The 27,202-nt window shown below is 39.2% G+C and overlaps 2 protein-coding genes across 3 annotated transcripts; one reads left to right on the top strand and one right to left on the bottom strand.

Moving 5' to 3' along the window:
* On the top strand, positions 1 to 14,608 carry cars2 (cysteinyl-tRNA synthetase 2, mitochondrial). Its single transcript, XM_039792665.1, has 15 exons — positions 1 to 410; positions 500 to 550; positions 639 to 756; positions 857 to 928; positions 2,557 to 2,662; positions 2,767 to 2,847; positions 4,650 to 4,779; positions 6,763 to 6,896; positions 7,217 to 7,284; positions 7,408 to 7,474; positions 7,895 to 8,033; positions 11,094 to 11,217; positions 13,212 to 13,310; positions 13,700 to 13,915; positions 14,005 to 14,608. The coding sequence occupies exons 1-15, from the start codon at positions 181 to 183 to the stop codon at positions 14,089 to 14,091; spliced, it is 1,722 nt and encodes a 573-aa protein (XP_039648599.1). The 5' UTR covers positions 1 to 180; the 3' UTR covers positions 14,092 to 14,608.
* On the bottom strand, positions 14,300 to 26,088 carry LOC120554074 (DDRGK domain-containing protein 1-like). 2 transcript variants are annotated; one of them, XM_039792675.1, is made up of 9 exons: positions 25,883 to 26,088; positions 24,827 to 24,976; positions 22,938 to 23,056; positions 19,151 to 19,252; positions 18,948 to 19,070; positions 18,816 to 18,854; positions 18,624 to 18,729; positions 15,229 to 15,432; positions 14,300 to 15,195 (listed from the first exon to the last, which is right to left on the bottom strand). In XM_039792675.1, exons 1-8 carry the CDS (start codon positions 25,968 to 25,970, stop codon positions 15,272 to 15,274), a joined length of 888 nt encoding a protein of 295 aa, XP_039648609.1. In that variant the 5' UTR covers positions 25,971 to 26,088; the 3' UTR covers positions 14,300 to 15,195; positions 15,229 to 15,271. The 2 variants fall into 2 exon arrangements, with proteins under 2 accessions (XP_039648609.1, XP_039648608.1); XM_039792674.1 differs by having other exon boundaries at positions 14,300 to 15,432.
* Between the last annotated feature and the right edge of the window lie 1,114 nt (positions 26,089 to 27,202).

Raw genomic sequence — 27,202 nt, forward strand, 5'->3', positions numbered from 1 at the left:
TACTGTAAATGCGCGTGAAAACGGTCGTTGAAATCGAAATAGCGCCTAGTTTGTTGATTATAAAAGGGGCTCTGTTGCTACATTAGCTGCAAAGTGACGTCCCTGTTGTTTTTGTGCGAGTCAAGTAGTAAGGCTAAGGTATCAGTGCGCATGTGGCTCCATTCATAACAAGGTCTCACCATGTGGAGGTACTTAAGGTCGGTGTTATGGAAAGCAAAGCTCATCCGCGGCGTTTTCAATACAGCTCAGTCAGTCAATACTGACAAATTCATTTCAAATGGACCCTGTAGCAGTGTTTCAGGGAATAAATGGGTGAGACCCAGCGGGTTTGCCACGGGTTTAAAGACTTTCAACAGCCTGACCAAACAAAAGGAGCCTCTCATTCTGAAAAGAGAGAGAGTAGCTACCTGGTACGGAATATCATTATATGACAAATGTAACGTTACACCGTATGCATAAAACCTAAGTTACACAGCATTTTACATGTTTTGTGTTACAGGTATAGCTGTGGACCCACCGTATACGACCATGCCCACCTGGGTCATGCATGGTAATGATATAAACACTTCTTTTTTTTTTATGTAAGCCAAAGATTGTAAAATGTGTTTGAGCTAAATGGCTTTTGTGTCTTGTCATAGCTCATATGTCAGGTTTGATATCCTGCAGAGGATTTTGTCCAGGTTGTTTGGAATCACTGTCATCCATGCCATGGTCATCACTGACATTGATGACAAAATTATCAAAAGAAGTTGGGAGGTAAGATCACAAGAGTGTTTTAAAATTAATGATTCTTATGACCGCTGTTTTTGATCTGTTGAAAGCATTATTCAGAAAATGTGCTTCTCTTGTTTAATAGGAAAATGTTTCCCCAACCACCATAGCCACAGTGTATGAGGATGAATTCAAGAGGGATATGCTGTCATTAAAGGTGTGTGATTAGGTCAATGCTAATGTATGATATTTAATTTGCTTCAAGAATGACATAAATTATTTTAGATTAAGTTGTGTGAGACACTCTTAGAATAGCGCATTTAAAGGTGCTCTAAGTGATGTGATGCGTTTTTTAGGCTACAACATTTTTTGTCACATACAGCAAACATCTCACTATCCGCGAGCTGCCTGTCCCCTGAACATACTGTAAAAAACATGCAGCCTCTGTAGTACAGCAATGAAACGGCAACAACGACCATATCAGTTCCAGCCTATATTAATCCGACAAAGAAGGAGTTGGTTGAGTCATGAACGTGCATTGTGGAAGTAGCCTATGTGCTAATGCTGCTGCAGTGATGGCTCAACCAGCTCCTTCTTGTCGGTTATTGGCTGGAACACGGTTTGTTATGGTTCGTGGGGCAGGTTGGCACAGTTTGTTTGTGTTGCCGTTTGTGGAGCCTGGGCTGTCTACAGAGGCTGCATGAGCTTCAGAGACCGCGTTTTTTTACAGTGTGTTCAGGGGACAGGCAACTAGCAGATAGTGAGGAGATGTTTGCTGTATGTGACGAAAAATGTTGTAGCCAAAAAATGCATCACATCACTTAGAGCACCTTTAAACATAACATGGAAAAAGGCCACAATTTTTGTTAAAATCAAACAAAAATATTGTAGTGGAGATACAGAATTCTAAAATGACATTGGCAAGGAAACTATATGTCACATCTTGCTGATACTCAATCCGCTTAATCGGTCAGTATCAGCGCCTACACTGATTCAATGGAACAGATCATTCATCTTCGCATTTAACTAATTAATTTAGTTGAATTTATTCAAGTAGAGTCTCAGCTCTGTCTCCACCTAACTTACTCAGTGTGGTTAAAGTGCTCATATTGTGCTTTTTGGCTTTTCCCCTTTCCTTCATTGTGTTATATATCTTTTTGTGCACTTTTACAAAGTGAAAAAGCACAAAGTCCACCCCAAAGGCAATTACCATCTCCAACAGAAAACACTGTTCACAAACTGCTCCAAACAGCTCTCTTGTAGTCCAGCCAGTTATTATGCTCGCTTAGCTGGTAGCATGGCATGCCTCATACTCTGCAACTGACTAGCTAGCAGTACTTACTGCCCATGTGCGACTCCCAACAAAGATGGTACGGAAGTGAGATGCCTCACTCTGTAGCTAAAACAGAGAGCTCAACACACAGGGTGAAAATAGGAGCTGCAGCAATGTGGAGTACAACAAATATATACAGTGTTTTCAGAAAATTAAACCGCATAAATCTATTCTGGTAAAACCTCTAAATACAATTAAGAACCTGAAAATGAGCATAATATGAGCACTTTAAGGACGCTTTCCCAAGCTGATTTGTGTTGTCACTTTTTTTTTGACAGGATATAAAAGTTTGTGACAGTTATTAACATGTCTTTAAAAGGTAGTATCTAAGTAAATCTTGTTATGAACCTGTCATGTCCTGAAGTTCATTTTCTATTATTATTTTTCTAATTCAAGTGTAACCATAAATGCAGGAAAAATGAAAAAAGTGATTTGCTGTGAGGCACAAACTGGGGCTACTGTGACATGTGTTTATCTATAAACGTACTATTCTGTCATTGTTTGTTTTTAAGGTGATTCCTCCTGCAGTGTATTTAAGAGTCACTGAAAATGTGCATCATATTGTCGCGTTTATTGAGGGGATCATCAAAAATGGACACGCTTATGCCACAAAAGAAGGTGAATATGTAGTAACTTTAGGAATTCTTGTTATTTCCCCTATGAAATAATGGCTGTATCCCCACAATACCTGATTCAACATTTGTGAAATGCCTTGGTTGTAGGTGATGTGTATTTTGACATCCAGTCCATTGGTGATCGTTATGGCAAATTTGTAGGAGCTGTGGATTCTCAGGGAGAACCTGGTAAGTGTTTCTGTCTGCTTCAGTCAGTGTCAGTCATTTAGCCATATAAGAGGACCGGGGCTGTATTACAGAAACTTCCTGGAGAAAGATTTTTCCCAAAGCAAACCCTATCTAACTTTAGGAATCCTATCTTTTCTCCCTTCATCCTATCTTATGTCAGGTTAGGAAATACTTAGTCTGGATCAATGAAAGTACATTTCCAGGATAAAGCCTGACATCTGGCGCAATGTTAGGCCTGCTTGGTTCTTTCAGCGAATGATTGTAAATGTTTACAAGGAATATGTTTTTGGCATTTACTATTTCTAACTGGGATGTTTTGGAACTGACTGGCAGGGATTGCTATAGACGAAGTACACACAGCGATACACTGGTAAGAGCAAATTTCGTTTAACCACGTATCCAGCTAATTTAAATAGTTCACGTTACTGTATTGTGTGTACAGTTAACTTCATTTAATATATTATGTGGTGTTTTTTTTTTTTTTGCGGGGTGCAAACACACACAAGTTCCTTCATGAGACTATCTAGCAGAGGCACAGTTTTTGCAATTTTTGACAAATATTAATATATTACAGTAGATTGTTTCTCTCTTGGGTGTCTGATTGTAATTTCCTGCCTATAGGCCATAATACCATTTAGCATTTGTACATAAGAAATTGCTTAAAGTAGTATATTAGCCATTTAGAATACCAAAGACAGTGATTACATATTAAGTTCAGGTAAAATTGAAAAAATATTGTCTGCAATATAATGCATAATTATGAGATTATCTTCATGATTGAACACATGATTTGTTCTCTTGGAGCAATAATAATCAAAATTCTACCAAAATCTTTGTTTTTAGTTCATTCTAGACAGGCACGGTTGCCTTACACTCATTAGTTTGAATAAAAAACATTGTTGATGTATTGGTAGAGAAATACAAGTATTATAAAGACAACATGAGCCTCTTTCACCACAGGTTCCTATGCAGAAATTCTAAAACTTGACGCCATATGGTTGATCCCGGAATGGCAAGTCAAAATTGCATGTCATATGTACCGTTTTATATCTATGTAATGAAATGCAAACAGCCCAGAGCATTTTTTCTTCTTTCCTAAAATGTATCTGTGGTGGAGCCAGACCTTATACGAGACTAGGAAATACTCAATCCAACATTGGTTATCAACTTTTACGTCTGCTACCTAGCAACTGATGCTACTCTGATGCTTATCTCGCCAAGCTAAACACACTGAAACCTACCCTACATTGAAACATACAATAGAAACAAGAAACAGGCATTTGTTTCCCAAATAGATTTTTCTAAATTTGGTCCTTACCCTAATTACCATGTTTATCAACAGTTAGGATAGGATCTGCATGTTAAGAAGTTTCTGTAATTCGGCCCCTGGTCTGTATCACTGAGGACAATTATTTGGATGCTAAAGAGGCATTTGATAGAGCGGAGTGCTGTTATTTTTTCCAAATGTGAGACTTTTATGGGAGAACTCTTCCCACCAGGAGAAGTACTTATATCTGTCGATACAGATACAGACTTTAAAGTTGTGTTAATGTAGTTTTGCCCTCAACTCTAAAATAATTATAATAATGACTCGGTAATAACAGAATATTATTCTCTGCAGCTAATCTTTCAGTTTTAATTTCTCAAAATGTCAATCAGAGTTCTGCTCACTTTTCAGTGGGCCATTAAAGGTTCTGAAATGTGTTTTTTTGAGAAACAGTGTGATAACTGCCACTGCTTGTTCTGTATTAGGCAGACTATGTTGGCTTTACTAATGGACAACAAACTGCACGGTTCTACAGGCAGCACAAATAAACGAGACTCAAGGGATTTTGCTCTTTGGAAGCAGTCCAAACCTCAGGAACCATACTGGGAATCTCCATGGGGCAGAGGAAGACCTGGCTGGCATATTGAATGCTCTACCATCGCTAGGTTTGGATTTACAACACCTGTCTGCTTTATTTAGTCTTATATTATACGCTGAGTTTATCCTTGGGCCTTTCTGAGGATGCAGGTTCAACATAACCATGCCCTCAATGCATAAAGAAAGACTTGAAGAACTGTATTCTTAATTAAGATCTATGCGCCTAAAATGTTAATGAATTACTATGAGCAAATGCTTCCTTTTCTTTAATTGAAAGGCCTAAAAAATGTGGTACTGAACAAATGGGAATAATATGAAAGGATTTCAGGACAACTCATATGCAACTGTGAATTTGATTTATTACAGATAAGCGCAGTCTTATAGAGCATCGCGACAGAGACAATCGTACTGCAAACTTATACTCCGCTGATGTTTTTTTTTTTTAGGTCTACCTAGCTAAAGCTAATGCACTCTAATCCTGTAAGAATGTTCAGTTTTTGTTAAAACAGTTTTGGAGAGATGTTGATTCAACTATGATCATTTTGGAGGCTGCAGTTTGTGCTGCTTTTGGATTGTATTAGGTTATGCTGAGAGGTGTTCCTAATATTTAGACTAACCTTGCTGGTATCAATGAGTTGAATTAGTTTAAGCTATGTGTACTTAAAAAAACTGGCAACTGAGCACTTATAAGCCTAGTGTATTAACTTGTCATGGACAGTGTTCAGGCTGTAAAGAAAAATGTGAATGCAGTATTTTTTTTCCATATTATGATTGACATCAAATTGATTCATGGCAATTTTAATAGCCTTTTTTTTATTAATCAAGTAGAAGGTTGATCATTTTCTCTCTTTAAAGGGTAACTACCGTTTTTTTTCAACCTGGACCCTATTTTCCTATGTTTTTGTGTCTAAGTGACTGATGGGAACAACAGTCTTTGACATTAGTCCAGTGTTAAGCAAGAACGCTGCAGTCAGCAGCGGCGAAACAATCTACAATGTAAGTTAATAGGGCAATTATCCAGCTTGTATACCAGCTTGTATACCTTCACAAAAGTGCTCGTTTTGCCACTGAAAGGGTTAGATTAATCTAAGTGTCTGACAACATTATGGAAAGGATCCTTTCAGAGATAGACCTTTAAAACCTCTTTGAGATGTTTCTGTTTAATCAGACCCCGCTCTGAAGTCGCTAGCACTAAACCCACGTACTCCATTTTAAAAAGCAATACTTTTAGCATATTAGTTGTATAGAGCCAACATATTTTTTCATGTAAATTGGTAAACTATGTGTTTATTTCAACCAAAACTAGAGTTGTGATGGAAAGACGACCTAAAACGGCTTTCCATATTTTTATTTAGTTTCTGTTGACTTTGAATGAAGTGTATTTTACAATGCTAAAATTACTGTTTATTTACGTGGAGTCTGGTGGCTTTAGCGAACAAAATTTCGCATATGATTTTATGTTAAAAAAAAAGGATCTTACTCTTTAACAGAAAGGTCGACCTCCTTAGAAATCATTTTCATAATGTTGTCAGACAATTACAATATAAATCTGAGCCTGTCAGTGACAAAACGAGCACTTTTGTTAAGGTAAATACAAGCTGGACAATTGCCCTATTAACTTACATTGTAGCTTGTTTCGCGGCTGCTGACTGCAGCGATCTTGCTTAATACTGGACTAATTTCAAAGATTGTTGTTCCCATCAGTTAACCTGACGTGGTCATACTCAGATTCTAGTCGAACTTCCCGACCTCAAATGTTGTGGGCGGGGCTAAGTTCGGCTGGCATCCAGGCTACCCATCAGTCACTTCAACAAAAAAACATAGGAAAATAGGGTCCAGGTTGAAAAAAAACGGTAGTTACCCTTTAATATAATTGTAAAATTAATAACAAACATTTGCAGTTGTAAAAGATCGCTATGGTCTCTTTGAACTTGTGATTGCCATTTTACAGATTTATCAATTCATGGAAATAATCAATAGACTGTTTAATAATTATATTGCATGCTCTTCAGACTCAGTCTTTTGTGTTGTTTTCTCTGTTGCGGTTTCAGCTCAGTGTTTGGGAGTCAGCTAGATATCCACTCTGGAGGTATTGACTTGGCCTTTCCTCACCATGAGAATGAGGTTGCTCAGAGTGAAGCTTATCACCAGTGTGGACAATGGGCAAACTACTTCCTCCACTCAGGTAAATCCTAACTCTCAAACTGTTATTGTTCCTAAATATCTAATAAATTGTGTTGTGTGAATTCTGTATTGCAGTTGCCAGTTCACCAGAAAGACTTCTTTACACAGTGGTTAGAAACCAAGGGAATATTAAAAATTAAGTATATTCCTGTATTCTTTTTTCAACTAACCTCTGTGAGAACTCTGAACACTGCACAACCACAGCCACTTGGCTTGACATATGGAGAATATGTCAAGTCAAGTGGCTTCCTCTCTAAAGATTGCCAATCCTAGTGTTTCTGTTTTTTAAAATGTTCACCTGGTTTATTGTTATGGTTCTAGGACACTTACACCTAAAAGGCAGTGCAGAGAAAATGTCTAAATCTTTAAAGAACTATGTCACCATCAAGGTAAAGTCATCATGAATTATTCATCACTTATCGAGTAACTATAAGAATAAATCTCTGTATCTTCCCCATTGTAAATTGCAGTTTGTCAAAATAGTAATTCTGTCTTTTCTTGTCTTCAATTAGGATTTCTTGCAGTCTTACTCTGCCAGTGAATTTAGGATGTTTTGTCTTTTGACCAAATACAGATCAGGTGGGAAAAATAAGTGTTTCTTTTTTTTTTTGGAATGTCTTGGTTTCTTCACTCTGTGCTTTTGCCCAGTGCAATGTGATATGAAGGCAATCAAGAAATCAAATCATTAAAAAAAATACATTTGAATCCCTATCCAAAAAACTAAATGTATTCATAATTTATTATAAAATTATTTAACCTTATTGGTTTTAACCTATATTTTTGGAACTGCATAATGTAAAAGCAAAATCAATTGTTTTTCTAATATCAGGCAATTCATGTTTAACGTAATTAACACAGTGGCACACTTCAGCTTCCATATTCTACACAGTAATGGTGAAGGATGTAGGCCGTGTCTTGTGTGACATTTATTGCAGTAAGATGTTTATTTTTAAATATTGAACAGAAGAGCATTCATGATTTCTTGGGGTGTCTCCACAGCTATAGACTACAGTGAAAGCAGCATGTTGGAGGCTCGGACCTCTCTGGGCACCATCTCCACCTTCATCCACGATGCTAAGGCCTACATGAAGGGTCAGCTGCAGTGTACACCTGTACAGGAAGCTGTTCTCTGGGAGAGGTAGTAACTTCCTCCACAATTTGATCAATTCATTGATGTTTTGGATTGTCTTCATTGTATTTGTATCTCATATCTCTCATATCTAAAAGTGCTGTTTTAGCCACTAACAGACTCAGATTGTTATTCTAAGTGTCTGACAAAATTATGGAAATGATCCCTACAGATAGTGTTTCGCTTTTCGGCGAAAATCACCGTTTTGAATGGGAAAATTTCATCCATGTGAATCATGTAGATCCGAAGAGTTTTTATTTGGGCGGTGGTGAGTAGGTGGGGGTACAATTTTCCCATAAACGGGAGTTTCAAAAACCTACTGCGGTCTTCTTCACAATAAAAAAATCTTTGGTGATACTTCACGCATGTCATTTGGCCAATCACAATCACTGACATTAGCCGTTATCTGCCAACAATATAATTGTTTTCTCTAACGTTAACATGTTTAACGTTAACGTTCTAATGGAAAGCAAGCTTGTCAGCTAGTCGACAAGCTTGAACCAACTGTTGCCTGTTGATGAGAATTTCAGGCTTTTTTGTAGCTGGATATCATTTGTGGCATCATTAAAATATGAATGAGGATAGTGATTAGAGTCATACTTGCTACAGTTGCATTTAAAGTAGCATTTAAAGTAGCCTATAAATGATTCACTGCTTTGTTTTGATGCCGCTCCCTCTCTTCAGTCAATCTCTAGCTCGCTAGTCTCGCTTTGCCAGGCCCTCCTCTGAAGGAGAGTCTGGCTACTCCACACAGCATTCGGGGATGGGAGGAAACATGCTCTGGTTTATTGGCATTTCTTTAAACCAATCACAATTGTCATGGGCGGTGCTAAACTCCGCACAGAGCCGCTGCAAAATAGTCGTGCAAGAGAAAACTCGGATAGCTGTCTCAATTTACCATGCAGAGATCTCAGGAGCAGTCAACAATAGTCCTCATAAATCCACCAAATTAAAATTCTAACACAAAGAAAGCGGAAGGAAACTAAAATACATGCATCCGGCGGAATTTCCTGCAGCACTGGAGCAATCCCAGAAGTGGAATGTGAAGGATATAGACTACAAGCTTGCTAAATCATATACCGTGCACACGAACGTTCGTTGAGCCTCTGTCCAAAATTCTGCCATTTCATTCAGTTGACAATTTGTAACTGACTTGACCAGCTGACTTCGCTATTGGCTGTTGAAAACATTTTTTTATTTACATCCATGATTGAAACAAGTGACGTCCCTTACATTCTAAAACCAGTCACTGGCAACTTGACAAGCTGAGTCACAGGCAAAACCATCAGCTTGCTTGACCCGGGCTGAGACGGGCCAGTTTTGACCGCTCCAACTTTTTCCTGCAACGTTCCTAAATGGTTTAGTCTTGCGAATCTTTGGTCTGATTTGGGCCTCAGTTATTTTGTTCTGGCTCTGGAGAAAGCTGCTTTGGTCTCTATAGATAATTTCACCCATCATGACAACTGTACAGGGGGGTGAAATTTTGTATAGATTACCTGTTTAAATTATATTAAGGCTTAAAGCGCCCATATTATACTCATTTTCAGGTTCATAATTGTATTTTAAGGTTGTACCAGAATAGGTTTACATGGTTTAATTTTCAAAAAACACCATATTGTTGTTGTACTGCACAGCTCTCTCTCACTGCTGCAGATCCTCTTTTCACCTGGTTTCTGTTTCAGCTACAGAGTGAGACCAAAATAACACCCCAAATCCCAGAAAAAGTGTTTTTTTCATAATATGGGCACTTTAAAGCCACTTACTGTTACTATCTTCACAAGATAGGGTATTTTGGTGAAAACCCGCATTTTGACATTTGTACCAAAGCACCCGCTTGAAAATCGGTTGGAAATTAAGCAAGAAATGATGATTTTAATTGTGGCTAGACCTCCTCCCTCGATAGACATACATGTATTAGGAGTCGCGGCTTGTCCATCCCAATATGGCAGCATGGTCCAGGCAGGGCCTTTATGTGTGCATGTTCTCCCCGTGTTTGCATTGGTTTCCTCCAGTTGCTCGGGGTTCCTCCCACCATAAAAACATGCATGCTAGGTAACTCTTTAAGGTAGGTACTGGCATTACAACTGGAGTTGGTCCCCAGGCACGTATGTGTAAAATGTACTTAGCAGATAAAAGAAATATATATTACATCATAATCTCTAAAGTCACAGATCCGGGCACTGGCGTTCATCTGCACGTACGGCAGTACACACAGCTGGTTAAAAATTTAGCAGACTTTCCCCGTAAATTACCAGCTAACGCTAGCGCTAGCTAGCTAGCTTTGGTTGACAAGGTGCTATGGAACGCTCAACAAGACATTTTTAGGCTACCAAAATGTTCCATTCAACTCTGATGAAGTCAAAAAAGTGCTGTGCATACCCTGCTTTATCATCTATTTTAAAAGAAATGGAACCATAATTTACTAAATGAACATCATGCTGTTTTAAGAAATTCTTGAAATTAGCGCTTGAGACCAAAAACTTGTTAGGCAAATGTTTATTGAGGTAATAAATCAAGTGAGAAATGGGGTAATTTCCCCATAGACTTTTATGTAATCTGACTAGAGCCATTGGCTTCTTTTTTCAGGGCCTGAAGTTGCCGCTTGTTTGCGGCACAAGTTTTCCTACATTTTGACCCAGTTTTTTAAATCTGTGTTCAGAACATTTTCAGGGGATCTTACAGCTCCTCCCCACCCGAGGTGTGATCTCATCCACTCTAGCTCTGAACGTTCCGTTCACTAAAATATGAAACGGTCTGAAAATTGGACGAAACAAACTGCGGTTTTGTAAGAACCATGCTTGATATCAGAATGCCCATTTAGCCCAATAAAGTCCAAAGTGTCATGGCCTGTTTAAACTATTAATAATTTTCCTACATAAAGTATGGCGGATCGGAATTTTTGAGACAAGACATTTCGTTTCAAGTGTTTTTGAAGTCTGTTTTCACGGCAAGAGGGCCATATGCACTCTATAGGTAACCCTCCCCCTCAAAAATGAAAAGTAAATACAAAATGATTATTTCTTATTCTATTCATGTTTTCAGATGAGGACTTTTCTTCTTGTGTTTCAGATTGGCTGAGACTAAATACAGTGTGGTGAACGCACTGGCAGATGACTTTGATACCCCAAGAGCCATTAGTGCTGTGATGAATCTGGTTTATCATGGAAACTGCCAACTTCAGCCTGTTTCTAAGGTAACTCACTGCGTCTGACATGTGACTCCTGGAATTACATGGACAGACTAAAGGTTACAGTCCTCACTCCTGGTAACACATTTGTGTTTAAAGGGGGTCTGTGGGGTCTGTGGGGAGTTGGGTTGGGAACCGGAGGGTTGCTGGTTCAAGTCCCCATCGGACCAAAGTATGGTGGTGGACTGGTAGCTGGAGAGGTGCCAGTTCACCTTCTGGGCACTGCCAAGGTGCCCTTGAGCAAGGCACCGAACCCCCAATTGCTCGGATCGCCTTTCCATGGGCAGCTCCCTCACTCTGACATCTCTCTTATTAGTGCATGTATAGGTTCTGAGCATGTGTGTGTAATTCAGACCTGTGTGTAATAACAACAGAGTGAAAACATTGGAATTTCCCCTTGCGGGATTAATAAAGTATAAATGATGTATTATTATTATACTATTTCTGCTATTCATTCAAAGGTTATTACTATCTTACCAGTAGTGGATAGGGTTGGGTACCGAACTCTGTACTTTTTAGGGCGCCGACCAAATTACGTCTGTATTTTTTAGGGTGCTGACCGAATTACGTCGGTACCACTGAGTACCGATTCACGTTAAATCAGTCCGTGCCAAGTTTTGATACCTAAGAGCGCATAAGCGCAAGCTTTTCTGTTCTCTTCTCTGCAAGCTTGACAGAGGGAGGGGCTCGGCTCTGACACACTTGCGCACAGAGCTGCGGTGCAGATGGAGTTACAGTGCAGTGTAAAAAATATATAATTATTTGATTTAATAGGTTGTAGGGACGGGTTTGGGAGGGAAGAGGGATGGGATTTATTTTGTCGATTATGTAAAATTTCTAAATAAATAAAATGTTGAAATTGAGAGGTCTGTACTTTACAATGCGTACGATGTGGTTGTACGTCAGTAGCATACATGAAATTGTGCCCCCCCCCCCTTCTATTTAGCACCCAGTATTTATTTCTTTTCAGTCCGTGTTTGTGTTAGCTTACCATTTTCTTTTTGTCCCCCTTAACTTGTGTAAAGCGTCCTTGGGTTTCACGAAAGGCACTATATAATATAAGTTATTATTATTACGTTGGTTGCTACAACAAACTCTTGCTAATGCTTTAGCTCTACACCTGCTTTACGACAGCAAGTGTGGTGAAAACACAACCCCTTTTGTCCAAAGGTCGTAGAATCAACACAAACTGAAAGTTCCTATAGGCCACTTTAATCAAATCTATATGGTATACGTATATTGCCGCCTTCACTCACTCTTTGTAAACTTCCAATGTCGATGATTGTAATAAGTCGATATGGTGTATTTTGGTAAACAAAGCGCAATGATAACTTTTGAAATATGGTTTTGGTAAGTTCTTAAATCATGCAACTTAGATGAGAAGACGTGCTGATCAGGCAAATAAGTTAAGTGTTCATAATAAGTGTTTTATTTTAACAAATGCCATCTGGTAACAAGTGGTACCTCTTCGTGTTCATATTGTAGTAACCTGGGGGCTATTTCACAAAAGCAGAATTGATAAATCCACTATAACCAATGAAGCGAGGCTTGACCTAGTCCTAGTCTAATTAGTGCATCCTGGCTATGTGCATTTTACGAGGGCCAAGCCAGGCTGAGGAGGTGCGATAGGTCGAGCCAGGATTAAGTAATTCGCATAGATGCGCGTTCTTCAACCGACTGCAATGTCAATCACAGATTTACTGATGCTAAAATGGAGAATATGCGTTGTGTATACTTTACACAGAGTGAGCAGTAGCTTCTTATGGTCAGGACCAGGGTAGCTTCACAGAATAAATATAATAAATAAATACATGGTAATTTAGGGGCCTCTGCTGAGTAAAGGCTAAATATAGCCAGGATAACTGAGAAATCCAGGCTTAATCTATCTAGGTTTTGTGAAATAAAACAGTTTATTGCACAACACAATGAGGCACCAAATGTATTTGTGTAATGTTTTAAACACTGAGTCCTTGCTGGAATTGTGTGTGTGTGTTTTTCAGTCTGACGGAGTGGCTCGGAGCCCTGCAGTGTTCGGAGCGATGGTCAGTTACATCAGAGATGTCTTGGATGTGTTTGGGATTGATCTGCTGCACATTAAGGTCAGAGCTCAGGGATAACATTTACATTACATTATTTTTTGAAGATTCAATCAACTGGCAGCAGGAGGGTGTATGTTGCTATGAGTCAAAATAAATTGTTCATGGTAATGAGAGACCATGCCACCCAGTGCAACAGTGTGTCTCAGTGTGTTTTGAATAGTTTTTGGACAACAATGGAGCTCTGGTGCAGAGGAATAAGATAAATCAGGCTTTGGTACACACATAATACTTGTTAGTAGGATACATTCATTGTTGGTTTGGCTCTGCATATTGGATTTGTTGACAATAAGACAAATGCAGAATATCACCAGATATTTAAAGGAGTCCAGATTAGAAGCTGTTGTTCCTGACACATTTCCTTACCTGTGCTGTTCTACCGTCATATTCAGGAGGCTGATGTGATCAGTAGTTGTGGAAGTCTGGAGGGCATCGTGGAGAAGCTGACTCATTTCAGAAGTGAAGTTCGAGCATTCGCACTTGCTCGTCAGGATGGTCCAATCGCTGGATCCCCCAACAAACTTGGACTTTACCCAGAGAGAATCCCTCTCCTCAAAGCTTGTGACATCCTCAGAAGTGACCTGGCACCCTTGGGTGTGCTGATTAAGGTATGCTATGTTGGCTCACATCGAAATGAAAACTGTATATTGCACAATTTGAGTTACGACTGGACTGATACATTTTTCTTGTTTTTCAGGATAGAGGAGCCACCTCCACATGGGAGCTAACTCAGGGAAAACCGAGTCAGAGAGGACAGGATAAAGATCAGGAGACATCCAGTTGAAATACATCTGCCTCTAAGACTGACTCTTTGTTTTACGCTTGTGGATTCAATTTAACTTCATCAACAGAAAGACAAGAGACCAAACCATACTGATTTTATAACAACAAAGGCTAACTTATGGTTAAATGCCTCATGTGCCTGTTATCAGTGTATGAACTCTTATATGTATTGCTTCATAAGTCAGAAAGTAGATTATAACATCTGTCTATTTAACCGGTTTAATACATTTATGTTTATTAGTTTTTATGGTGCAGATGTTAGTATGCATGATACAAGTGAGTAGAACACAGAAGGCACAATGTGTGTTGTCCTCTACTCTTTAAATAGTAGTCCCACATCAGGTCCTGTGCTGATCCTACAGGACTATAATGCTACTACCCATTTAAAGTGTATTCATGGAGCAGTTATGACATTTGGGGAAATATTACCCACAGTCAGATTAGACATCGGTCTGATATTTCTTTACACTCAGTACAGCAAAGTAATTTGTGCTACATATAAATCCTTGCAAAAATGACATTTGTTCAAACTAGTCTATATCCACGATGTTCCACTTCCATAATTGTTCCGGTGCTGCCGGAAATTCTGCCAGATGACTCTTTTCGGCCGGATGTCCGTCACCTTCCGCTTCCCTTGTGTGGCAAGATGCAGAGATCTACTATAGCAGCATACTCTGCATCTCGTCTAACATAGATCAACTCAGATGGATTTAAAGATATAGGTTTTGGATATCTCAATGGCATGTTAGGTGAGAAGTTATGTTTAATTGGTACATCTTATCCTCTCACAGCCCTTATATGATGCAATTGTCATGAAGTCATGTCACAGTAAACAGGCCCAAACAAAAAACATATGACGAAAGTATGAATCTCAAACTGTATTTCTTAATTTTCACAATGTTAAAATTGTTAATGTTAATGGAATTGCTAATTTCATGTCATACACAGCAGTTACTGTTAATTTCAACTTTAAGGTAAATCTAACAAGTCCGAATTTATATTAAGTCTGACACCTACTGAGCCTGAAATAAAAACACCGGGCACCAAACACCAGCTTATAGCAGATGAACAGTCCAGAATATACTTTGCCAGCGTGAGCGCAATCTTCACACAGATTGTAATATCCCTCAGCAGTCTCAAGAAAACTGTCTTCCAGGTGTCCTGCACCAGTAAGGTGTCCATCAGGCGGTGCTGCGGCTCTCTGGCATTAGGTTGATCAGAGAGTTACTGGCCTGAGCCAGCTCTGTGATGGACACTCTGCCTCTCTGTCTCATGAAATGAGCCACTGAGTTCAGCTCTTCTGGAGTGATGGAGATAAACTTCCCTCTGTCATCAATCACTCCTGCAAGGAACATACAGCAAAATACAGCATGTCATGAGAGATACACTAACAACAAAATAACTCTTCCATTAGAATAGGGCCTTTGCACTACTCAGTGCTCAGGCCCCAATAAAATGGAAATGGATATACTACTTAAAAGGTCCAGTGTGTAACATGTTTAGTTGTTCATTATCAAAATCTGTGTTGCCCGTTCACAAACTTGTCCTTTTTCATGAATATTTACCACCACCATCAAGTCCAAGTATTCCTTTTGGTTTGAAATTTCACATTTGCATTCGCATGAACGCGCCATATTCATGCGCCATCTTGAAATACGTTAGCCGGTAAGGGACATACAGGATATACTGCTCCGCCTTTCGCCTTTTCACGGTGCCATGATAAGCTCACAGGTGCTGCTAATAGGTTTCATAGCTTCCCGGCCCCTGCGAGTTTGAAGAAGGAAACATGGAGGACCACACATATTCAAAATCCAAATTTCAGGAACAGGAGTCTTCTTCACCCCGAAAAAGAAAGGTATTGAAAAGAGCAAGAGACTGGCTTTTTGAAGCGTGAAGGCTGTAATACGTAACTTGAACTGCATGGTGCGAGAAAGTTGATTGCGATATATGACCTAAACGCAAGATGGATGCAACCTAGGGTCTTTTTGTGAATGTACCCCAGTCGAACTTTCATTTAACCCTTGTGTTGTCCTTCGGGTCCCAGTGACCCGGAGGACAACACAAGGATTATGTACTTCCGTTTACTTTGTTGAGAATTGCTCTCTAAACAAGGGTTAATACAGCACCTTAGTTCTTGTTTGTACAGCATTTTGGTCAGCTTAAACTGTGTTTAAATGTGTTCTAGAAATAAACTTTACTTACTTACTTTAAAAGAAACAGGGTTTAGAGAGCAATTCTCAACAAAGTAAACGGAAGTACATAATCCTTGTGTTGTCCTTCGGGTCACTGGGACCCGAAGGACAACACAAGGGTTAAAAGCATAATTAGGACGGAAACGGCACTTTTTACATCATCTCTAACTACTACTGACCGAACCAGGTAGTTTTTTATGTGAAGAAGTGAAGTGGGATGGAGTCTAGATGACATTTATGGTTTAATGTAGCCTGCAATTTCATCCACCTCCCCAGTTCATCAGTGCTGCATTTTCACAGATCTCTGATGTTTGCTTGTCATACTCCAACATAAATCTGTGGCATTGTTTTTAGGGATGCAACTATCACTTATTCTTAATCAAAGATGTGGATTCTTGTCCCAATTAATTGATTTTTTTGAATAAAAACAAAATCTGAAGCCCAAAGTGACATTTGTTTTGTCCAATCAACAGTCTAACACCAAAAGATATTTATTTGTACTGAAGAAAAGAAAATGCTCACATGTGAGAAGAATGTGATGTTGCCATTAATGCTAAAGCCAATTACTTCTTTGTTGATCGACTTATCAACTCAGCACTAGTTGTGACATTTCTGGTATTTTAAAGCATTCTGAAAACATGGTTGGAGCTAATTTCTGATCAATGTGGTAACAGATGTTTATCTGGTTTCAATGACTGTACACATGTATGGTTTTTATTTTGTATCTATATTTCATGTGTATATTAGTTGTAGGAAAACCGTAGCATTCACTCTACTGCAACACAGATCTCCAATAAGAAAGGCATTCATATACATTTCAGGCTTCATAGATGCAAGATGTGGAGAAAAGAGCCATGAGTCAGACACTCTGTTGTTGGACATCAGCACACTGACTGGAATGAAAGTGGATCATCTCTTGCAGCAGAAATGGAGCATAAGTAAACCAGCCTTAAGTTGTCAAACCCTTTAACATTTTGTAAACTCCAGTCACAGCAGTGTTTCTCAACGGGGGCGTTAAGAAGATGACTGGGGGCGCTGGAAGCAATATTTTGGAAAGGGGGGCGTTGAGGTGCCGTCAGGGGGGGGGGGCATTTGTTTGAAGGCTAGTTTAAACCAAATATTCACAACAACAATAGGGTGTATCGTAACTCTTTTTTTGCCGACGTCAGAGACAAGCGAGAGATATCGACTGTGCGTTGTTGTTTGGCAAACATTTAGCCGTTTCAAACTCCCGGGCAGTTCAGGGCTTGTGTTTGGTGTTTTAAAACTTTCTTGTGGAAGCGATAGAGGCAGTGATGTTACCGTTTACTGTACAGGATTCTCACACCTCCTCAAAAGACAGCGCGATGTGGGGTTGCGTTTCTCCGAACGTTTTTTTCTGCTATTTACTTGCAAGGGCAGGCGATAGCAAACATATACTCTTCTAAGCATAAAAAAACTTCAAATAAAAGCAGAGTCCAAATTAATCGCCTGTCACTGGCTTGGTGTGGCTGCAGGTGTGTCTCCCCCCCACTCGTTGCCTACTTTAGCTGTGTAGCATGTTATTATATGTTTAAACTTTTGTCAACATATGCATGCTGCACCTCGTTATGATAGTTAGATTTTACATATTTAGGTTGTTCAGTTAATTTTGCAGAAATACAGTAAAAAAAATTTCAGATTGAATAACTAGCATAGTAAACATGAGACTGAAAAACGTGGCAGCTTCATAACTTTGAAGCGTCATTAAGTCTGAATAATTGTCATTCCTCAATTATTTATATTCATTTAGTCCATAAGGATCCACCGAAAAATGTATCCAAGTTGTGAATGTTATCATGTGAAGTCCTGTCATGTATTCTTTATTATCTCTTTTCACTGGGTGCGCTTGTTTAGGTCACCTTGGTGGAGACAAAATACGTTTCCCTGCATTTCTCTGTTATTCAGTTGTGTAATTCAAATTATGGTTTCAGTCATCAATTTGACAGTCCATCAAATCATTGCTGAGTAAGAGTTCTGTGCAAAAATAATTAAAGCAGGGCTCTCACTAACTTTCAAAGGTTGTAAACTTATTACCATTCGGCAGTAAATCCTTCTGCTTTTACCCCTTGATAAGTGCCAGCTTGTTCTCGGTTGGAACAATTTGATTATAGATGTTGATTTGAAAGAAAAATAGATTTGAATGTTAAATTGCTAGCTGTTTCTGATTGGCTACTCTTAGTGTTTGTAATACCTAATTAAAGTTTGAATGTTACATATCTAGTCGTATAATTTCTGCGTGCCATTTATTCAAAGAAAAAGAGCTCATGTTTCTCCGTTTACTCGGCTCAGCTTTATACATATCTGCCCTGGTCACACTAACCTGTGAGGGACCCTTCAGCTAACAGGTCCTGCAGTCTGGAAATAGCATCCTGTGTCCTCATCCCAAAATGAGAAGCCAAGTCCTCCAGGAGAACCACCTTCGAGCTCTGCAGGACAAAGGAGAAAGTGTAAAATACACTGTATTCAAATACTTCAGTATAGGTTGGAGTGTGAAGAGTCTGTCAGCTCTTACCTCAATGTACTGTATGAATTCTTGCAGCAGGTTGCGTGACTGAGAGTCAAAAACATTTATTTAAAATATATTACAGACAAAATACAGAGAATATGGAATGTTAAAATGATTTGAGCTCAGCAGAGATGTGACCTGGTCCTCAGTGAGCTGCTCCTCTTCTCCCTGGTCTTCTATGATGAAGGAGGCTCTAAGTCTTAAGTACTCCTCCTCCTCTCGTCTTTCTTGCTCCTCTTTAGCGTGACGCTCCTCCTCCTCCTGAATAAACATCACCAAAGAGTCTCAGCATTTCCTGGTATTAAAACACAGGGAGGAAACCGTTGGTGAATGTGTGTAACCTGTTTCTGCTCCAGGTGTCGTTCTCTCTCTTCATCCTGACGTCTCTCCTGCTCTCTGAGCTCTTGCATCCTTTTCCTCTCCTCCCTCTCCTCCATCTCAGCCTGGAAATAAAAAAACGCAATACAATGCAATACATGACAACACTGGATGATACGGCAAACTGTTGAACTCAGGCCAGTTCACAGTGGAGTTTTAAAACCTCAACAGAGAGCTGAGGTTGTCATTAGACACTGTAACTAAATATTTAAAGTTGCTGTACTAGAAATACTAAAAAGTAGAATTACTGCCTTGCGGTTGTATGCCTCCACCAACCAGTGAAGTTGCAGTTCACATCCATGTATGTCCAGAATCATACAGTATATGTAGTGAAGACTTTGAAGCAAGGGATGGATGGATGAATGAATGGATGGATAGAAGACATGTAAATGAAAAATTTAAAATAAATAGCCTATATTAAATAAAAATATGCTCTCTGAAAATGATCCTTTAGCTGTTTTCAACAACAATAAGAGACTGATTAAAAGAGGGAGACGAGAGCTCATAGAGGGGTGCGATGGACTGAAGTGAGGTGTGGTGTATGAAATGTCTGTATCGTCACTGCGCTGCATTTTTACCAACTATGACAATCTGGTCATGGGTCACATCTCTTGTGCGTCCTGGAGCAGTCTCACCTGCCCATAGAGCTGAAGTTAAAGTTACATCCAGTAACAACTGTTCTTCGTGTTTTTCATCGTTGCACACTGAAAACAATGTACACTGTCATATCAGTCAGAAGGACTGAGTATTGATTAATTAATGCTTCATACACACATTGTTGTCACAGTGTAGAAAAGCACACTGTTATCGCCAGATGAGCGACAACTTTGTTCTGCTCATTTTCTGTAACCAGTGTAGCACTAAATCTTGGTGGAATTAGCAAGCTAGCTAGCTAACTAGCCAGCTGCTAAATTAAAGAGGGTGGGTTGGAAAAACGAATGATATTGACCTGAGTGATTTGCTAGGGCAGTAAAAGTATATATTGGTTGCAATGCATGTGTGTGCGCAATTGTAACAGGGAGCCATAGCTCATTAAAAAAACGACTGATGAATGACTAAGGATTAGAACAACATGGATATGTAACAAGACTTCGAGGTGCGGGAGCTACTACCCGTCCGTAGTAAGGAAGAAATTAAGCGGCAAATAAGACCATGAGGCATAGTGTATGCTAGCATAGTAAGGCTAACGTTACTGATTAAGAGAGGCATCCACCGTACATAGAAACGGGTCACAAACAAATTAAGATGAGGGAGGAGGCATTACCTCATTACCAGACTATAGAATGTGTTCAGTGAGGAGCAAAGCACACATGTAAGGTATTCATTCAGAATACACTCCATTACAAGATTGTGCCGTGGCGTTTTTGTTGGAGCGATGTCCTTGATTCAAAGGACAAAAGTCGGCAAAAGTCAGTAGACTGAATAGCCTTTTGTTGTTGACATTTGTGATGCTTTATGATGGAAAGCTGTAGGATGTACCACTATAGGAGCACCAAAGATTACACACAAAGCATGCACAATAATAGCTTTTTAGCTTCACACATGACCAGAAACAATAAATGAAGTTGCCAATCTCTGAGTTACATTTACACAGACTGTAAAAACAATGGATGAACCTTTCGGGCCTGAGAAATAAAGCCAATAGGGAAGCCTTAAACCTGCATTCTATCTAATCTGTTTCTGTAGAAGTCTATGGGAAAATGCCCCTACTTCTCACTTGATTTATTACCTCAATAAAAAAAATGTATAATAAGGCTATGACCTCAATCACTACTTTCAAGTCCTCTTCAATACAGTAGGATATTCATTTTGTAAATTATGGTCCCATTAATTTTTTGGTCATGAATTGACAATAAAGCAGGTGATGCTTTAGGGGCACTGCCTCTGTCAATCATGACAGAGGCTTAGCAATGCTAACCATGGCCCTGTGTGCATTTTAATAGCTGTGAACTTGTTTTTGGGTGTTGTCCATGTTTTCTTCCTAAACTTTTACTTCATCAAAGTTAACTGGAACATTTGGTCACCTAAAAATGTCTTGTTCATCGTTATGACAATCAAGCTAGCTAGCTAGCTACCGCTAGTACTTCTGTACTGCCGTACATACAGATGAATGGCAGCAGTACCCGGAGGTCCGCAGTTACCCGCCCGAAAAAAACTGCAACTTTCCCCCTTTAGCGTTTAGCTTAACACAGTGCCATTTTGGTACGCTTGATTTTTCCAGGTGTAAAACAAAACTGAATCAAGGGGAAACCGCTCCAAGTTTACAAACTCATCAACTGATTCGGACCAAAGCAAACAAACTATAGTGTGAAAACTCCCTAAAACGCTTGAAAAAACAAAACAGATTTTGATCAGAACCACCAGAAAAACCATTAGAAAAAAAGTTTTATTTCTCTTATTCAAAGCACCGCCGCTTTCTTTTTCTCTCTGGCACGCCCGAGACACACTTCTGCAGCCGGCTGTTCAGAGCGAGCGATGACTCGCACTAGGGCTGCACGATTATGGCCAAAATGATAATCACGATTATTTTGATCAATATTGAGATCACGATTAATTATCACGATTATTTGTTGATTTTAGCCAAAACAAATTTTATTGTCACATAATTATATAATTATAACTGCTTTTACATCCATATTGTGCTACATTCCTACTAATACATCCATATTGTGCTACATTCCTCCTTTATTGCAGGATACTGTGAAGGAGAAATAGGCCAAGAATACCAGAAGAAATAGCTACGCGGATTTCTGTGGCTCATTACACTGCCTACATGTCTGCGTTGCGCTCTGATGCTCCGAAACCCACGTTAGAGGCAACATAAACATCGCTGAATGTCACGCTAGTAAACACTAATAACACGTTACACAGCAGGTAACGTTAGCCTACCGTTAGCCACAGTAGTAACTGGATTAAACACGGCTAAAATGCTAACTGCTAAACAGCGTAGTGTGTCTGTATTTCACTGTAGGATTCCAACAGCGGCACGTCCAACAGTCTGCTGCTAAAGCTATGAGCTAAAAGACACAAACTAGCACTGGTCACTGCTGTTGTCTGAAAAACAACAGACGGGACAAAACGTTGCGTTTACTGGTAAACTGGTAAACATTGTGACCGGCTTATGATGACCGACTGCTACCTGTTGTGGAATTTTCCTAACGTTACTCTGTCCTCTGTGACTGTCTACATCTAGAAACTAAGCTGCGCGGTGCAGGCAGGGAACAGCTCGGATTGGCTCATGGAGACATGTGATCAGACAGTGGTTTATGGAGCGCTAGATTGGCTTTTGTAAAAACTGTTCTACGAACGGAATGACGCATTTTAAATATCGCTCCATCACGCAAATTTGATCGTGGGAAGCCAAAATCGTGATTGTGATTAAAATTCGATTAATTGTGCAGCCCTAACTCGCACAATCTTTGTTTTTTTCTCTCCTTCTTTTTAAACATTAGTTGGAATGCCAACAGGAAAGCCTAGCTTTACTTTAAATGTTACCAAACCAAGAGAAATGTTCTCCCCTTTTCCTAAATGTGTCCCAGATGTTGACGTCATGCTCCAGAACCTTTTCTGTGTCCGTCACTCAGACTTTTTTAAAAACCTCAGTCAAAAAAGTTGTGACAGGGGATTAACCCGTGTTGACTGGCTTGGTTTGAATTGACAAAAGAAAGGTTGAACACGGGTCAGATAACCCTAGTCCACTCCTAATCATTGGTGTAAAAGAGGTGTTAGTGTGAAGTATGGACCCCTTACCTCTCTCTGAACTTTCTTGGCCTGTTTCTCCTCCAGCTTCTTCTGCTTCTTGGCTCCAACTTTCGCGGTCGGCTGAAAGTTCTGCTGCTCCCCCTCTTCTTCCTCCACATGATCCTCCTCTGAAATCAACAGCCCACATGTTACATTCTTTTTTTTTTTTTTTTTAAACATCACAGATTACATGTATCACAAAACTTCATCTGTTGAGATGGGAGCAATAATTTTGCTCTGTAAGTGATGCACTTGCAACTCTTGAAGACAGTTTGTCATATTTTGATTTCCATGTAAATATTTTTTATACTTATGTATGTAGGAACCCTATAGTTCGGTTCTGCTTTGACTCCATTCTTGGTTTCCCTGTCACACACTGGGCCCATAAATCTTCCAAATGTTGATATACGAGTACGGAGTCAGTTCACTCATTCTGTAGCATCTGATATAGAAGTTCTGCATGTTTGACTGTATGTCTTTTTCATACATCTGATTATCCCAAAGAAGAAGAAGCACAAACATCATTAATACAACTTCTCATTTAGGTGCATCAGTTCCAGGGTCCTTGTATTGTTCCTTTTTAGCAACATTTTGCTTTATTTGCAATCATTTCTTAAGAGCATCATATGTGTTACAATTACATTCGAAGATATAGTGTCCTTTCTCTCACAGAAATCTGATCTTTGGATCAGAATAAAAATTGTTTTACTACTGCGAGTTCGTTCAGCTTTACAGATATCATACGTAGCTAATGAACAATTCCATATACATTTTGCAATGTGCATCTCAGATCACATTTTCACTGAATATGACCACTAATACTGTCATTACTAAACATTGTGCCAAAATATGAACAATAACCTTGCCGTCAGTGGGCTTATTTGCTAGCTAACCACTGCTAAGGAAAAACGCAGCACATAGACGGTACCTTAGAATAGCGTTACGTGATTTTACATAGAGTTTGGCAACATACATCCGTTACAGAGACTCGTTGCAGCTCCAGTAAATGTTCGCAACCCGTCCCCAATCGGCTGTCTATTTTCTGTCTTAAACACACGCCATTCCTCCTGTGAAGGAATGACTTGAATCAGTCACTCAGTGACACCTCAGGTTCCAGCACCGGAGGTGGGCCTGAGCCTGGAGCTCTGCAGTGGGACGCTATTGACTGAGCTGTTGAGAGCTCAACTGAACTGAGAAATGTACGGATCTTTTCAGGAAGTGATTTGGTTCAATTCGTTCCCCCAGAAGATTCAATCTTTTGAACGACTCTTTCACCAACAACACAACACTAGTTTTTAACAATCTTCTCAAATAACTACACTTTCAGAAGTATGGCTTTGTTGACTTTATTTGCAAAGATATTTTTATGTATAAAAGATTAAGTATGTTTGTATAAATACTGGCCTTGCTTGAGCTAGATAATAATCTGATGCAAAAAGTTGCCTTAATTGAACGTTGATTGTGCTTTAAAGCTTAACTCTCGCCAAAATGCAACCTAGGATCTTTTTGTGAATGTACCCCAGTCAAACTTTTGTTTAAAAGCATAATTAGAATGGAAACGCCACTTTTAAGATTTACCGTATTCTCGTTTTTGGTCAAATGGCCTTTTGAATGGGAGAGCTAGGGGCACTACTATGATAGCATCAAAATCACTATTTTTAAAACACTAAGAAGGCTCGACACTACGTGAAACTTTGCTCCAAGTATCACCAGGGGCTGTACACATGAACTCGAGCATTGAGAACATTGTTTGTGTACACAGTTTACTAAAAAGAAAGATTTTGAACGACTCACTTTAGCAGTTGTTGTTTACTAGTAAAAACCCAAAATACAAGTATGAACCTGAAAATGAGCATGATAGGTCTCCTTTAAACAAAGTTATAACTGACAGTGTTTACCCTGTTCCACAGCTTCTCTCTGTGGTCTTCTGTTAGCCATCACTGCTGCGAGGTTCCTCCTCCTGCGAGGCATACCGGCACCTCGCTCCTCGGCTGCCCGCTGAGGGGGCCCCACTGCCTGGACAACATCCCTCCGCTGCTCCTCATCAACTGAGCATGGAGAGATAGCAAAATATGTCATGGTCTATGCAATGTATGGTCTATGCAATACACATATGTTAAGACTGCAAAGGAAAAAAGCACTATCTGTATATCAGATCAGTACAGGGCATTAGTTAATACCCTGAGGTTGGGCACTAGAACTGGAGTGAGATTGGTGCATCCCTGTCCTTACCCTGATAAGATTTCTCTCTCTCCATTCATAAAATTAGGTAAAAAACCTTCAGACATAAAAAACGCAACATTTTATCTTTCTTTGAATAGGTTTCAGCTAAGGATGTCATCATTGCCACCAATTCTGATCTAAAGCCATATGGCTTTAGATCAGAATTTATGAATTGATCATAAATTAGGCATTTGCCTAATTTGCAAATTAGGCATTTGCCCAGTCCTGTAGCCGCAGAATACATTAAGTTTAGGTATCATATGCATAAAATATAACAACTTTGCAGTAAGGCTTTTCACTTAATGTAAGAACAAAGTAAACTTCGTATTGTGTAACTGAGTTTACGAGTTTCAATAAAGATTCAATCACTTGTGTGTCTCCAGTAAAATTGTAGTCAGATGAGGAAAAAAAAAATTCTCGTTCAGCTTAACAACTGCAGCCTCCCTAGTTGATGACAGGTAGACAGCTGTGAGCTGACGTTGCCTAATATCGCAAAGAAAAAAATTAACTAACGTTACAGCGGAAAAGATTTCAGCTTGAATGTCTCCTCTCACTACTTAAATATTTATTATAATGTCAAAATACGACACTGTGTCGAAACGTTACGTTAACTTTACAGTTTGTTAACGACTAGCTAGCTATACTAATAGTTAGCTAGCTAATATTAACGTTAACGTTAGCTAGCTAGCTAGTTCACCAATGTAACATTAACGTTAGCTCTAGCTCCTTACTTTCCTGTGTTTTCCTCCGCAACTTGAACGCAAACAAAATCAGGACACTGAGGATGGCAGCAGCTATAAGGTACAACGTTATATCCATAGCTGTTTCTAAAATATAATTTTACTAAATCTATATTAGTGTCCACCTCACTACAATAAAGTAGCTAGACTGTGGAGGCCCCGAGGTCACGTGATTCTTCTTCTTATTGCAGAATTCCGGCAGTGTAGACGCTGCTAAGCGTATTACTGCCCTCCACAGGTCAAAGTTCGAACTTACATAGCAGCATTGACATATATATAAGCATAGGAGCCGTTTCTCAAAGTCAAAGATCCAAGAAAACGGCAGCAGCTAATATAGACCCAGCACCAGAGGTCTGATCCCCATGATCTGATCCGGAACCGCCTATGACTCTCTGCCAGATCAGTAAACTCAATGGCAGCAACAGAAAGTTTGCTGGGATCAGACCTTGGCGTGGTAACAGTAATGTTAATGTAACAGTAACGTTACAGCCTTGAACAGAAAGTCTACATATGCATAGGCATATGGATCATATTGGGAAATATTTTTTTGCTATGACTCCCATTACATTTTTTTAGCAAAATATATTCCCCAAAATTATGCATATGGCTATTTTTAAAAAGTAAGTGCTGTTGTAAAACCAACAGAATACTAATTATCTGTGAGGTAATTAGAGACTCACTCTTTTTTTATTATTAAAATATTAGATGTTTTTGGCAAAAAAAATATTCCCCAAAATTATATAATGCTTATTTTTGAAAGGTAAGTGCTGTGGTACAACCAGCAGGGGGCTCATTTTGATGAAAATTAGTTTGTAGCTCCTTGTTAACCTTACTACGTTAGAAAAGATGCGCCGTATGTGATTTAATAATATTTCGCTATAGAGTAATTTATCCCGGAAGTTGGAATCCGTGAATATCTTTCTAACTTTGCTCACGTTTATGAAACCGAGGGAATGAATTTTTATTCTGTGCGCACGGTTTAGTATTTTTTTAGTATTATTAGCTGACCCCAGGGGGGTACTATTATTTCCTGAGCTGATATTGACTCTTTTCGCAGCAAAGTTGTCTCTCAGCAGGTGGAGATAGTAGGCTACAAGCATTTTGTGAGGAAAAAAAGGAGTGAATTTCCCACAAATTGCAACAGAAAATCTGACAAATGGTCATTACTCATAAAAGTCTCCTCTATAACATATAAGTTCAAGTCCAAGTAAAACAATACTGAAACACCATTATTTATGCAAATTAGGACATTTAATTAGACAATGCCTCAGTAATTTGCATAATTAAAAATACACGTTCAGAATACTTGTA

This window comes from Perca fluviatilis, chromosome 24 (genome assembly GCF_010015445.1).
Source record: "Perca fluviatilis chromosome 24, GENO_Pfluv_1.0, whole genome shotgun sequence".
Taxonomy (NCBI): Eukaryota; Metazoa; Chordata; class Actinopteri; order Perciformes; family Percidae; genus Perca; species Perca fluviatilis.